We start from the raw sequence: 14831 nt of genomic DNA, 5'->3' as shown, positions 1-14831 counted from the left end.
TGGGCGTGTCTCAAGGCGTGGTCAAGGGAGAACGCGCCGCGGGTTGGCAGATAGACGGGTGGGCGTGTCTCGGGGCGTGGTTGAGGGCGGGCGCGCCGCGGGTTGGCGGACAGACGCGATGGGCGTGTCTAAGGGCGTGGTCAAGGCCGGGCGGGCCGCGAGTTGGCTGACAGACGCGGTGGGCGTGTCTGAGGGCGTGGTCAAGGCCGGGCGGGCCGCGAGTTGGCTGACAGACGCGGTGGGCGTGTCTAAGGGCGTGGTCAAGGCCGGGCGGGCCGCGGGTTGGCGGACAGACGAGGTGGGCGTGTCTCAAGGCGTGGTCAAGGGAGAACGCGCCGCGGGTTGGCAGATAGGCGGGTGGGCGTATCTCGGGGCGTGGTTGAGGGCGGGCGCGCCGCGGGTTGGCGGACAGACGGGGAGGGCGGGGCCTGGGCGGAGCCAGGGCTACCTGCGCGGGCTGTCCAGGCTGCACCTGACACGGCAGCGCAACCGCAGGCCAGTGCCCGCTCCTGCATCCAGAAAGCCCGGCGTGGCCTCCTGGGCTCTCCCGAGCCGGCCTGTCCTCCCAGGTGAGTGTCTGCACGCCCGGGGAGCCGGGCCCGGAGCCGCGGGGGTCTCCGCCCATCCGCAGGTGCGGGCCAGCGCGGGCGAAGGTGGACACGGGCGCGCGCCGCTCGCGTCTCCGCGGGGCCCCTCCAGGCGTGCTAAAGGGGGGACCCTGGTCCAGGCCGCGGGGGGGGGGACCCACGACTGCGATGACCCCCGCGAGACCTTGGCCAAGGGCACGGCTGCAGCCTGCCCGGTCCTGCAGCTCTGAGGTCTGCAGAGACCCCCAGGTGCGCCCCCAAGGCAGCTCGTGTGCCCCCAGAGCAGGGGGAGTCGCGGGGTCACGCGTGGGCGTCCGCGTGGGCGAGGTGGGTGGCTGGACAGGCTCTTAGGATGAGCCCCGTGGACAGGGGCTTTTCCTAGAAAATAAAGTGAAAGCGCCCAGGGCCTTCTGGGCCTGGTTGGGACTGGACACCCGACCCCCAGCGCCAGGTCAGCAGCCCCCAGCTCCCCTTCCCCCCAGAGGGCTCCTGCTGCAAACCCCCCAGCAGGGCAGAGTCTCTGCGCCCAGCGCTGTGCACCTGACACTCTGTCCTGTTGGGTCTCTCGCTTCCTGGCTGGGCCATGAGCCCCCCAGCGCCCTACAACCAGGGGACCAGAAGTCGCGGGCAGTTACAGAACTCAAGGGCCTCGTGCCAGGCTTGTGATGTAAGTGTATTAAAAGAAATCAAATACTGGCAACAGAGAGACAGAGCAGAGAGTGTGCAGAAGAGAAACAGAGAGAAAGAGAAAGTGTGAGAGGGAAAGAGTGAGAGAAAGAGGCAGAGAGTATGAGGGAGGGAGGGAGAGAGAGACAGTGTGTGTGTGGTAGAGAGGGGGAGAGAAAGAAAAGGGGAGGAGAGAGGGAAGGAGAAAGAACGAGGGAGAGAGAGGGAGAGTGAGAGAGGAAGGGAGAGAGGGAGAGAGAGAGGGAGCAAGAGGGAAGGAGAGAGAGAGAGACAGAGAGGGAGCGAGAGGAGAGAGAGAGAGAGAGAGAGAGAGAGAGAGAGAGAGAGAGAGAGAGAGAGAACTCACTGGATGCTTTTCCTGCAGCAGACCCAGGTTCCATCTCAGGCTCTTTCTACTTGTTCCTTTTCATGAAGATGATCAGATCTGTAAAATAAACTCCTTCGAATTTTTATCACTTGAACTATGTGATCTGGGCCAAGGATGGCAAACAAGGCATGGTGAGGCTGGGGAGAGAGCGGATGTGCCCTACTCCAGGTACTAAAAGTACTTCACCCGAACCAAAAAGTCTGGGGCCCGACCCAGGAATCCGGGCACGCGAGTCTTCCCATCCGCAGGGGTGAGGCGTTGACCCTGATAGCGTCTCACCAACACCTGGGTCTGCAGCCTCTGGCTTCCGGTGCTCCGGTGGTTTTCCGTTAGGGAGGACTCCAATTCTTGGCCCTGCAGACATACCCCCCCACCCCGACTTCTCTGATCTACCCAAATGGGGAAATTAGGGACAGACGCTGGGAACTCAGAGGCAGGACCCTCTGAATGACCCGTTTTCAGGTTGTGAGCTCAGAGTTAGGGCGGGAACCCAGCACAGGAGCAAGTCGGAGCTAGCCGGCTGAACAGGCCTGGGGTGACACACACACACAGACACACACACACATACGCACATGCCTACATGCCTGTACACACCGTGGAGCGTGGTAATCCCGGGTGTTTCAGCCCTTGTGTGTGTTGGATGAAAAACCTTCTTACAAGCACGCAGCTTGTCTCGGGCCCTTTGTGCCCTGTGTTCTGGCTCTGCCCAGTTGGGCGATGCCCAGGTGGAGTCCTGCGTGAATAAATGGGCCCTCCCCTGGCCACTGCAGCCCTGATCTCTTGCCGAACATGACCACACACCATTTTCAGCCTCAGGCCAGCCGAGCCGCTCCCCTGATGTACAAACACTCCAGCCGTGCCCAGGGCGTGCTCCTGGCTCTGCACGCAGGGAGCACTCCTGGCAGGGCTGGGGAGTCCACAGGTGCTGCCGGGGCTTGAGCCCTGGTCAGCCACACCAGACGCCCTCCCCGCGGTACCCTTGCCCGGTCCCTCTGCTTGTACATTCCGACTGTCCCCTCTGCACACCCTGTCCCCCAGGTACAGTTTCATGCTCACCTGCTCTCAGCCTGCTTGTGCACTGCTGGCTGGGATGGGGGTGATCAGTGCTGGCCTAGGGGAGCCCCCGTAGGTGGGGGGTCTAATGAGATGGCGACAGTGGCTCAGCAATTGTTGCGTCCCTGCTGGCAACAAAGACTCAGCACCAGCAGATACATTTAGCTTCAATCTCTGGGATGGAGGCAGGCGGAGACACAGTCAGAACCATCACCCAAGGAAGCGTCAAGAGGGCTGGAGACTCGGACGGGGTGGGCGCCTGGCACACAGGCCGCGGCCCCTGGTCGATCCCCTGCACCGCTGGGCGTGATCCTCGGGCAGAAAGCCCCCAAGCACCCCCAGGTGTCGCCCCCAAAAAGCCAAGGGAAAAGGGGAAAGGAAGTGGCGGGAGCGGAGCTTCCTGTCCTGTCTCTTTGTGTGCTCACAGGGTGCCCAGGGGGCGGGTGGGGCCACGGTCACCCCACAGTTCGCTCCGAGGAGAGCCAGTCCCATGGGCCCCAACCAAGCCGCCTGGTATATTTGCCCAGGGGGTGCTGCTGCTCCTGTTTGAGCTCCAGTGCTCGGTGTTCTGGCACTGCACCTGACTCAAGGCTGGTCCGCATGATGGGGGCGGGCAGGGCACCCTCTGTGGGCAGGACCGCCTGGGCCATGGGGCCTGGCCTGGCCTTGGCCTCAGCGGTGTGGAAGGAAGCGCCTGGACCTTTGTCCTGCCCGCCCCACGCTGGCCTCGTCCAGGCCTCAGCTGCCCTTTTCAGGCAGGAGATGGGGCGTGTGTGCCCAGGGCTCCGGTTCCTTTGCAGTTGGGTGACGGGGCTGCAGACCGGCCCCCCTGGTGCCCAGAAGACCCCCTAAACGAAGCGATGGTGCCCGTCACGTTTCCCTGTCTGCAGCAGGCTCTGGGCGTGTTTGGCGTTGATTCAGCCCTGGGAGCTGCAAGCTGTCTGGGGCTGGAGACCTTGTTTGTTGAGAGCCAGTTTGCCTGCAGACTCTCAGGCCAGATTCCTCCTTTCCATGTCTGCCCCAGAGGAAGGTCGTTAACCCTTTCCCCGCCTTGGCCTGGGAGGGTTGTCAACATCAGCGCTGAGTTGTTTGCAGTGTGCTGGACTGGAAGGCGGCTGAGTGCTGAGGGGTCCTGGCTCCAAGGGGCGCCTTGGAAGGGGCTGAGTTCCCAGGGCCCTGATGGGAAGGACTTGCCTTGACCTGTCTAGGGGGATTGGGGGGTACAGGGTGGGCGGTGGGGAGGGCCACACAGGGGTGCTCAGAGGCGACTCCTGGCTCGGTGCTCAGTATCCCCTGGCAGTGCTTGAATGATCTGAGCTTGGTGGTGCGGGACTCAGGCTAGGTTGGCGACATGCGTACCAGTATCTCCTTCCTGCCCTTTGCCCCTTTCTTCTCGTTGGGGCAGTGCCAAGAGTGGGACCCAGGGCGACACTCAAGGTCCACACTCTCCCGCTCAGCCCATCTGGGCCTGGCCTCTCTGAAGCCTTTCCCCGGGCCAGAGAGCGCGCGGGTGTTCCGGCACTTTCCATGCCCACGGCTGATCCTGGTTTGATCCCTGGCACCCCCGGGCGTGACCCTGAGCACAGAGCCGGGAGTGAGCGCTGGGCCTGCCAAAGGGCGGCTTTTTCCCCTGCAAATTCACACTCGGTGTCTGTTTCTCTTCCAGATTATTCGGGCCACTGAAGACGGTACCCACAGCCCGAGGGCCACGCCGCCAGATCCCCTGGGCTGCAGGGCGAACCTAGAACATGGCAGGTAACTATCAGCCGCGGGGGATGCCAGCAGTTTGAAAATAAACTTGAATAATACTTGAAGGGAATGCTATATTTGATTAAAAAAATAAAAGACTGGGCAGCGTTCAGGCCCTGCCCCATCTTGGGAATGATCCTGACACAGGCCCCGAGTGGACGAGCCTGACAGTGGCCGGGGCTGACCTCTAGAAGGGCTCCAGGTCTGCCTTATGGGCCAGGTGGGTGTCTCGGCGCCTCTGACACTCATTAGGGGTACGGCAGTGCTCTGGGGAATACTCAGCGTCCCTGGCATTGATTCCGGCCCCAGTCCCGAAGAACTGTCTCTCCTGGCACAGTGGGATATGGGGTCGGCGGAGCAGGCAGCTGTCTAGGACATCCCCCTGGATGGGTCGTGCTGGTAATGCCTCCAGCACGTCAGTTCTGAGCCTCACAGTGCAGGTGTTGACCTTTCTGGAGTCTGACCTTTGCACTGAGCAGAGGGCTCTGAAATGGCTTTAAGCCACCACAGGTACCTTTGTTGAGAAGGAGCAAAACAGGAAACTGCATTGACTAGAGAGAGCTCGGCCGCCAGGAGGCTGCCCTGCACACAGCCGCCTTTGGGGTGCACAGGGTCCCTCGAGCGCCATCAGGCGTGACCCCGAGGCACAGAGCCAGGAGTCAGCCCTGAGCACTGCTGGGGCTTATTTTTGCTTATTGGTTTATTTTTGGTTTGAAGCTCGCCCCTGGGGGTGCTCAGGGGACCACAGGTGGTGCCAGAGCTTGGACCCAGGTCAGTATTCGCCTGCTGGACTATCTCTGTGCCCTGTCCCCCCTCAAAAAAAAACCCAAACTTTTTTTCACTGTGTTGGAGACCACTTCAGCAGAGCTGGGGAAGGGGGGCCTGTGGTACCCGGGGTGGGACCCGGCGCCTCACGCACGCCAGGTGTGTGGTGCCCAGCCCTGCCCGCCTCTCCCACCCCGGAGGCAGAGTCCTTAGCGCCCACGACTGAGACACACCGACTGAGCTTTGGGGTTTTCTTTTTTTGTTTGTTTGTTTAATTTTTATTAGTGAAACACCATGAGGTACAGTTGTAGACTTACAAATTTTTGTGCTTGGGTTTCAGTTATACAATGATCAAGTACCCATCCCTCCACCAGTGCCCATTCTCCACCACCACTGATCCCAGTATCCCTCCCACCCCCCATCCCCCCATCCCACCCTGCCTTTGTGGTGGAATTCCCTTTTGTTCTCTCTCTCCTTTTGGGTGCTGTGGTTTGCAAAAGAGGCATTGCATGACAGTCATGTTCGGTCCATAGTCTACTTTCAGCATGTATCTCTCATCCTGGGAGGATCCTCCCAACACCCTTTGTTTAGTGCTCCCTTCTCTGTCTGAGCTCCCTTTTCCCCTAGCATGTGTGGCTGGCCTCCAAGCCATGGAGCAAAATTCCTGGTATTAATCTTGGCCACTCTTGGGTGTTAGTCTCCTATTTTGTGACTTTATGTTCCCCAGATGGATGCAATCTTTCTATGTCTATCCCTCTCTTTCTGACTCATTTTGCTTAACATGATACTTTCCATGTAGTAGCCCTTTTGGAAAACAGTACGGACGATTCTCAAAAAATTAGAAATTGAGCTCCCATTTGACCCAGCAATACCACTCCTGGGAATATATCCCCGAGAGGCAAAAAGGTATAGTCGAAGTGACATCTGCAATTGTTGGTTCATTGCAGCACTCTTTACAGTAGCCAGAATCTGGAAAAAAAAACCTGAGTGCCCGAGAACAGATGACTGGTTAAAGAAACTTTGGTACATTTACACAATGGAGTACTATGTAGCTGTTAAAAAGAAAAAAAGATGAGGTTTCCTTTTCCTTGAATTTTTTTTTCTTTTTGGGACACGCCCAGGGATGCTCAGGGGCTCCTCCTGTCTCTGTGCTCCAGAATCACTCCTGGCGGTGCTCGGGGAACCCTATGGGGTGCAGGGATCGAGCCTGTGTCCACCACGTGCCAGGCAAACGCCCTTCCCACCGTTCAGTCGCTCCGGCCCCTTCTCCTTGGACTGTGCCCCTGAGCAGTGCTCCCCCACTCTCCTGTAGGGAAGAAAGTGCTCATCGTCTATGCGCACCAGGACCCCGGGTCGTTCAACGCGGCCCTGAAGAAGGCGGCCGTGGAGGAGCTGAGCAAACAGGGCTGCCTGGTCACCGTGAGCGACTTGTACGCCATGGACTTCGAGCCGAGGACCATGAAGAAGGATTTCATGGGTGAGTCGGGCCCGAGCCCTGCTTGGTGACGCGGTGAGGGCACTGCCGCTGTGTGGGTTAAGCCGTCCGGCGCCCCCACGGAAGCATTACCTTGGTCCCTCCGCTTGACTGAGCCACGGGGACAGATGAAAATTGTGTGTCTTTAAAGCGTCCCCCTGGGTGGCAGGATTGGTGCTGAAATAGTGCCTGCCTGAAGCAGCCGCCAGGGCCTGGAAACCGCAGCCCTTTAGCCGGAAAGGAGGGAGGGGGTGAAAAATAAGCAGGTCCATAAAGTGTGCTCGTGGTCTGTCGAAGCATCTTGGGAGAGATTCTTTTTGAAAAGCTGGAACGAGCTGGAAAGATAGCACGGGAGTACAAAAGCTTGCACCGTGGCCTTGCATACTGCCGACCTGGGCTCAGTCTCCACCACCACATATGATCCCCTGGGCACAGAGCCGGGAGTGAGCCCTGAGCACAGAGCCAGGAGTGAGCCCTGAGCACAGAGCCGGGAGTGAGCCCTGAGCACAGAGCCGGGAGTCAGCCCTGAGCACAGAGCCGGGAGTGAGCCCTGAGCACAGAGCCGGGAGTGAGCCCTGAGCACAGAGCCGGGAGTGAGTCCTGAGCACAGAGCCGGGAGTCAGCCCTGAGCACAGAGCCGGGAGTGAGCCCTGAGCACAGAGCCGGGAGTCAGCCCTGAGCACAGAGCCAGGAGTCAGCCCTGAGCGTGGAGCTGGAGTCAGCCCTGAGCACAGAGCCGGGAGTCAGCCCTAAGCACAGAGCCAGGAGTGAGTCCTGAGCACAGAGCCGGGAGTGAGCCCTGAGCACAGAGCCGGGAGTGAGCCCTGAGCACAGAGCCGGGAGTCAGCCCTGAGCACAGAGCCAGGAGTGAGCCCTGAGCACAGAGCCGGGAGTGAGCCCTGAGCACAGAGACGGAGTGAGCCCTGAGCACAGAGCCGGGAGTCAGCCCTGAGCACAGAGCCGGGAGTCAGCCCTGAGCACAGAGATGGGAGTGAGCCCTGAGCACAGAGTCGGGAGTGAGGCCTGAACACAGAGGCAGGAGTGAGCCCTGAGCAGAGCTGTGAGTCATCCCTGAGCACAGAGCCAGGAGTGAGCCCTGAGCACAGAGCGAGGAGTCAGCCCTGAGCACAGAGACGGAGTGAGTCCTGAGCACAGAGCCGGGAGTCAGCCCTGAGCACAGAGGCAGGAGTGAGCCCTGAGCACAGAGCCGGGAGTGAGACCTGAGCACAGAGGCAGGAGTGATCCCTGAGCACAGAGCCGGGAGTGAGCCCTGAGCACAGAGCCGGGAATGAGCCCTGAGCACAGAGCCGGGAGTGAGGCCTGAACACAGAGGCAGGAGTGAGCCCTGAGCACAGAGCGAGGAGTCAGCCCTGAGCACAGAGACGGAGTGAGCCCTGAGCACAGAGCCGGGAGTGAGCCCTGAGCACAGAGCGAGGAGTCAGCCCTGAGCACAGAGACGGAGTGAGCCCTGAGCACAGAGCCGGGAGTCAGCCCTGAGCACAGAGACGGAGTGAGCCCTGAGCACAGAGCCGGGAGTGAGCCCTGAGCACAGAGGCAGGAGTGAGCCCTGAGCACAGAGTGAAGAGTGAGGCCTGAACACAGAGGCAGGAGTGAGCCCTGAGCACCACCAGTTATGTTCCCATCCTTCCAAAAACAGTCTGAAACAAATTTCAATTTATTTTAATCAAAATATTTAATAAAAATTTATTTATACAATAATTTATTGTTTTATTTTTAAATTTTTTACAAAAATTTATTGTTTTATACAATATTAGTGGCTTAATGAAATATTAAACATTCTCATCCCTATGAAAATGTTCTATCTCTTACTCATTTTTCTGGTCAGTCTTTTTCTTATTGATTTTATTTATTTATTTTTTGCTTTCTGGGTCACACCCCGGCGATGCACAGGGGTTCCTCCTGGCTCTGCACTCAGGAGTTACTCCTGGCGGTGCTCGGGGGACCATATGGGATGCTGGGCATCGAACCGGGTCGGCCGCATGCAGGGCAAACGCCCTCCCCTCTGTGCTATCGCTCCAGCCCTTCTGTTGGTTTTAAAGAACGCCTGTTCTATTGCAAATCAGCTCACAGTGTGGAATATGAATTGCAAAATAAGTTTCCCTGATTTGGGGGTGGGGGTCCCATATGGGGCAGCGCCCAGGGCTTCCTCCCTCAGACTGGGGGGCACTGAGCTGTCCTCCAGGGGCAGGAGCAAGTCCCCCACGGGCTGCTAGCAGGCTGCCCCCGTCCACGCGCACAGCCCACCCCTACGTGGCTCCTGCCTGGGTCGGCAGTGGGAGACTTGCCCGGGTGTGTCTGGGCGTGCTGGGGACAGTCCTGAGAGCCGCTGGCCCCGGCCCCCACAGGCCCCCTCTCTGACCCCGAGCACTTCAACTATGCGCTGGAGGCGTACCAGGCCTATCAGCAGAAGGCGCTGAGCCCCGACATCATGGCGGAGCAGGAGAAGCTGCTGGAAGCCGACCTGGTTATCTTCCAGGTGGGTGCCGCCCAGCCCCGGCCCCGCTGGGCGTCCCGGGCTCCAGAAACGCCCACTGTGGGCTGCCAAGGGCGTTGGCACATGTGCCTGTGTCTAGCCAGGGAAGCAGGTCCCACCACCCCGCCTTCAGGACCCGGACCCCGCACGCTGCCCGACCCTCAGGCGCCCACCCCCCACCCCAGACCCCCCCCCCACAGGCTGGTCGGAGGGGCCCCCCCATCTCCAACAGGTTCCCAGCGCCCCACCCCATCCCCAGGCGCGCTACACCCCCGGAGGGAGGGGCGGAGGAGATGGCCCCTAGCAGGGCCCCCTGGGCAGGGAGTGGGGTTTGTGCGACACAGAACACAAGTCGCAGTCTGTGTGTGTGTGTGTGTGTGTCTGTGTGTCTATGTGTGTCTGTGTCTGTGTATCTGTGTGTGGCTGTGTGGCTGTGTGTCCGTGTGTCTGTCTGTATCTGTCTGTGTGTCTGTGTGTGTCTGTATCTGTGTACTTGTGTGTCTGTGTGTCTGTATGTCTGGGTGTCTGCGTGTCTGTGTGTGTGTCTGTGTGTCTGTGTGTGTGTGTCGCTGTGTCTGTATTTGTGTGTCTGGGTGTCTGTTTATCTGTGTGTCTGGGTCTGTGTTTGTATCTATGTGTCTGTGTGTGTGTCTGTGTGTCTGTGTGTCCTTGTGTCTGTGTGTCTGTCTGTGTGTGTCTGTGTCTGCGTGTCTGTTTATCTGTGTGTCTGGGTCTGTGTTTGTATCTATGTGTCTGTGTGTGTGTCTGTGTGTCTGTGTGTCCTTGTGTCTGTGTGTCTGTCTGTGTGTGTCTGTGTCTGCGTGTCTGTTTATCTGTGTGTCTGGGTCTGTGTTTGTATCTATGTGTCTGTGTGTGTGTCTGTGTGTCTGTGTGTCCTTGTGTCTGTGTGTCTGTCTGTATGTGTCTGTGTCTGCGTGTCTGTGTGTGTGTCTGTGTGTCCGTGTGTCTGTGTGTGTCTGTGTGTGTTTCTGTGTGTCTATGTGTCCATGTGTCTGTGTGTCTGCGTGTCTATGTGTCATTGTGTCTGTGTGTCTGTGTCACCCGCAGTTCCCCCTGTACTGGTACAGTCTCCCCGCGATCCTGAAGGGCTGGATGGACCGGGTGTTTTGCCAGGGCTTCGCCTTCAACTTCCCGAAATACTTTGAATCAGGATTACTCAAGGTACGTGGTCCGTCCCCAAGGGTCCCCGCAGTCTGACCACGGGGGGGGGGGTCTCCGGGGTCACCTGCCAGGCTGCCCTTTCCCAGCAAATGCCCGTGGGACCCCTGCAGCGTGTGCAGCCTGGAAATGTCCACGGGAGGGAGAGCGTCCACGGGAGTATCCACGGGAGGGACGAGCCTCACAGTCCGCTTTGGTCCCGCCCAGGAGACGGCCCCTCTGCCGTGTCCAGAGCTGGAGCGGGAAGGGGCTGCGCAGCCTGGACGCCCCTCTCGCCCGGCTCCAGAAGCCCCAGAGGGCTCGGGCTGGCGAGGAGAGCTGCGGGCGAGGGGTGGGGAGGCGGAGGCAAAGCCCCCTCCCTCGGGCTGGCGGTGCTCTCTGTGGCCCTGGGTCCCGCCCTCCCCGCTGGACCGTGGTGGCCCCCGACTCCGTGTTCCGTTGGTCCATCCCGAGGCGTGCGACCCGCGTTTCCCCTCCTCACCTCTCCCGCAGGGGAAACGGGCCGTGCTCTCCATCACCACGGGCGGCCCGGCCAACACGTACTCCAAGACCGGCTCCAGGGGGGACATCCGCTGCTACCTGTGGCCCATCCAGGTACCCCTGCAGCCCTGCACCCCATCCCTCCCCCACGGCTTCCCCGCGGCAAACACCCGGGCTGGGCTGCCGGACCCCAGGCTGGGCATCTGGGGCCGGCCGCAGCACTGCAGAAGGCGCCCCCGGCACCCAGTGTGGGCTGAGGGAGCAGAACGTCCCCCCGGGGGCCACCGTGTGTGAGATGGGGACTCGGGAGGAGAGAGCGACCCACACAGGCCTTGGCGTCTGGCGCCTCCCCGGGGCCCACCCAGCCCCTCAGGAGCTCAGGGCATGGGGTCAGCCCTCCCGAGTGGCCGCGGTGGCAGTCTGCGGCACCTGGCAGTCCATGGTGTCACATCGGAGCCCTGGGGGAAGCTGGAGCAGCTGCCGCGTCCTGGGGCGGGTGGCGAGGAAGCCCCCTTCGTGCTGTCATACAGTGAAGTTCCGGAGGGCAGCAGGCAGCCTTTGGGGGTGCAGAGAGGTGGCCCGGCCTTCCTGCAGGACGCCCCGCTTCTGTCCCGGCTCCAACACGGGTGACTCCCCAGCAACCAGCCGGGAGGAGCCCAGGGAGCACGTCCAAGGTAGCTCGGAACTAGGGGTCAGAGGGATAGTCCAGCCTTTGGGGCATCTGCCGTGCACGCAACTGACCCAGGTTCAAGCCCCAGCATCCCACGTGGTCCCCCCCAGCACCACCAGGAACAGTCCCTAAGCACAGATCCAGGGGTCAGTCCTGAGCATTCCCAGGGGTGATCCCTGAGCACAGAGCCAGGAGTCAGTCCTGAGCACAGAGTCAGGAGTCAGCCCTGAGCACCACCAGGAGTGAACCCTGAGCACAGAGCCAGGAGTCAGTCCTGATCACAGAGACAGGAGTCAGCCCTGAGCATCGCTGGGCTTTGACCTCCGAAAGCCATGAACTGCTGGCACATGGAAGCCCTGGGAAGGTTCGTGCGGCCCCCTCTCGAGACTGGCATCTGTCTGTCTGTCCCCTTGCCGCCCGCAGCACGGCACCCTGCACTTCTGCGGCTTCCAGATCCTGGCCCCGCAGATCAGCTTCGCCCCTGACCGGGTATCCCAGGAGGAGAGAGAGGGCATGGTGGCGGCGTGGGTGCGGCGGCTGGCGGCCATCTGGGAGGAGGCACCCATCGACTGCACGGCCGCCTGGTACTTCGGGCAGTAGCCCCCGACGGCCCCGGAAACTGTGCCCAGTTGCGGCCACTTCACCACTGCCCACCTGTCCTGGTTTCCTGTGCTGGTGGCGGGTCCCCAGTCACCCTCCCCTTCTCTCACACCCTTGCTCGGGGCGCCTGGTGCCCTCAGCGGCTGGGCACTGCCCTGGGTCTGACCCGGAGACCAGCGAAAAATCAGACACGTTTCCTGCCGCCCCCTCCAGCCCCCGCGGGCAGTGTCAGCTCCACGCCCTTCTCTGGACCGGACCTGGGTCCGTGGAGTTTCTCTCGCCCTGGACTCTGCTGTTCCTTCTCACGCTGCGTGCTAGTGCTTTAGTGCCGGGCTTGGAGTCAATTTTTTTAGGGAGGTTGTGGGGCTTGCTGCTGGCTCTGCACTCAGGGATCTCCCCTGGCCATGTTCAGGGGGCCATATGGGGTGCCGGGGATCAAACATGGATCAGCCGTGTGCAAAGGCGAATGCCCCCCCCCCCGCTGTGCTATCACTCCCACCCCATGAATTTGAATAGCCAATGAATGTTTCCATTGCAGTTAATTTTTTGAATAGCCAAATAAATTCTTTTTCATTGAGTAGCCAATTAAAATTTATTTCAATTTACCGTTCAAATGAGAATAAATCAGTGAGGTGGGGGTGTGTGCAGAGAGCTAGTAAAGGGGTTAAGGCAGCTGGCCGGGCACCCTGCGAACCTCAGTTTGAATCTGCAGAATTCAGAGCCCCAGAGCACCTGCCCTGAGCATCGGAGGAAAGAGGAAGGATGGACGGGCAGTAGGCAGAGCTCTTGCCTTGCGCAGATGTGGCCAATACCGGCTCGATCCCCGACACCACATATGGCCCCGAGCACCACCAGGAATGACCTCTGAGCACTGTCGGTGGTGTCTCAAACCCTCCCTCCCCCAAACCACCCAGGGCCAGTCACGGAAATGTCTCTAGAACATGGGGCAGCCGTCCCCAGAACACAGGGTAGCTGTCCCCGGAACACAGAGTGACCATCCCCAGGACATGGGGTGACTGTCCCCAGGACACAGGTTGGCTGTCCCCAGGATACAGGGTGGCTTTCGCCAGGACAGGGTTTCCTTTTCTTTTTGAAGTGGGGTCGGGACCAGAGATCTGTGTGTGTGTGTGTGTGTGTGTGTGTGTGTGTGTGGTGTATGTGTGTATGTGTGTATTTGATGGTGTGTGTGTGTCTCAAAGACATTTATTTAGACACTGTTACCTTTAGCAATCAATGAACCTGATTTAACCTTGAGCTGTGGATTGGGGAGATGGCTCACAGGTCTGGAGCACAAGCTCTGTACACAGGAGCCCCAGAACCACACGGTCTCCGGGCAGTGCTGGGAGGGACACCTGAGCACTGTACGGTGAGCAGCACTCCAGCACTGTAGCTGACCACAGCCAGTAAGTCAGCAAGTGTCTGAGAATGTGCAAGGAAATTTGTAAGTCACTCAGTCAGTGCAAGTCAGTAAGTGCAGTCAGTCAGTCTTGAAAGTAAGTCTGTGTCTGAGAATTTGCAAGAAAGTAAGTGCAGTTAGTCTTTATTGAAAGTATACAGTAGATTATGCTTCCAGGAACTGGAGGAAGTCATGATCAATCAGAAAGGTGGGAGACTGGGCAAGAATTGTGAAGTGTACTCCTGTTTAAAATAAAACTGGAGGGCTGGAGTGATAGCACAGTGGATAGGGCGTTTGCCTTGCACGCGGCTGACCCGAGTTCGAGTCCCAGCATCCCATATGGTCCCCTGAGCACGGCCAGGGGTAATTCCTGTGTGCAGAGCTAGGAGTAATCCCTGTGCATTGCTGGGTGTGACCCAAAAAGCAAATAAATAAATAAATAAATAAATAAAAATAAAAAAAATAAAATTGGGAGTGCACCATAGAGTTTGTGTATTTGTGAAGGAAGATTGACCCATGTGACTGGTGCGGTGAGTTATAAAGGTATGCTTTAGGTAGGTCTAGGAAAGTAAGCCTGGGATATAGGGAAGACCTCGAGGCAAAGGAAAGGAATTTATATTATATCCTAAGTTGGAAGTGTTGGCAGTAAAGAGGTTTAATCTTTTTTTTTTTTTTTTGGGTCACACCCGGTGATGCACAGGGGTTTACTCCTGGCTCTGCACTCAGGAATCACTCCTGGCGGTGCTCAGGGGACCATATGGGACCCTGGGAATCGAGCCTGGGTCGGCGGCGTGCAAGGCAAACGCCCTACCTGCTGTGCTATCTCTCCAGCCCCAAGAGGTTTAATCTTATTTCTGTTTAGTATTTATCACTTGGGTCTTCTGTGGACACAGGGATGGGAGCAGGGCTACCGATGAGCAGTTGTTAGTTCAGTGAGTGACTGCTGACATCTTGTATGAGGGTGGAGATGAAACGAAGTAAAATAATAGCAAAGGATTGGTAGTGAAGGAAAAAAAGAAGTTGAATCATGGATGGAGAATCAAAGGCACCCATTATATGCCTTGAATTTGACAGTGATGCCTGGGAGATGGAAAATACCGGAGAGGAACATTTCAAGGAGTTAGGTGAAGAGTTTTGTTTGAACCATGAAATGTTTCAGGTCTTATCAAGGGTAAAGGTAAAGGTAAAGGCCCTCCCGTTGATCGTCGATCTGCTCGAGCGGGCCCAGTAACGTCTCCATCGGAGACTCTGTTGTTACTGTGTCTGGCATATCGGATACTCTCGGTAGCTTGCCGGGCTCTCCGAGAGGGGCGGAGGAATCGAACTCGGG

At 58.7% G+C, this 14831-nt stretch overlaps 1 protein-coding gene across 5 annotated transcripts; it reads left to right on the top strand.

The window, feature by feature from the left end:
- Window positions 1–461: 461 nt before the first annotated feature.
- LOC130017773 (ribosyldihydronicotinamide dehydrogenase [quinone]-like) lies at window positions 462–12452 on the top strand. 5 transcript variants are annotated; one of them, XM_056108537.1, is made up of 7 exons: window positions 462–569; window positions 4361–4449; window positions 6521–6685; window positions 9049–9179; window positions 10245–10358; window positions 10848–10949; window positions 11929–12452. In XM_056108537.1, exons 2-7 carry the CDS (start codon window positions 4443–4445, stop codon window positions 12103–12105), a joined length of 696 nt encoding a protein of 231 aa, XP_055964512.1. In that variant the 5' UTR covers window positions 462–569; window positions 4361–4442; the 3' UTR covers window positions 12106–12452. The 5 variants fall into 5 exon arrangements, with proteins under 5 accessions (XP_055964512.1, XP_055964514.1, XP_055964513.1 ...); XM_056108539.1 differs by lacking the exon at window positions 462–569 and adding an exon at window positions 1704–1772; XM_056108538.1 differs by lacking the exon at window positions 462–569 and adding an exon at window positions 1718–1809.
- Window positions 12453–14831: the final 2379 nt, after the last annotated feature.

The sequence above is a fragment of the Sorex fumeus genome, unplaced genomic scaffold, assembly GCF_029834395.1.
Source record: "Sorex fumeus unplaced genomic scaffold, SorFum_2.1 ptg000218l, whole genome shotgun sequence".
In the NCBI taxonomy this organism is placed as follows: Eukaryota; Metazoa; Chordata; class Mammalia; order Eulipotyphla; family Soricidae; genus Sorex; species Sorex fumeus.
The sequence above is the reverse complement of the archived record's forward strand: the minus strand, read 5'-3'. Positions and strand labels throughout refer to the sequence as shown.

Coding starts and splice junctions, on each gene's coding strand:
- LOC130017773 (XM_056108537.1), top strand. Junction 6,686..9,048: donor CATGAAGAAGGATTTCATGG/GTGAGTCGGGCC, acceptor CGGCCCCCACAG/GCCCCCTCTCTGACCCCGAG. Junction 9,180..10,244: donor CCGACCTGGTTATCTTCCAG/GTGGGTGCCGCC, acceptor TGTCACCCGCAG/TTCCCCCTGTACTGGTACAG.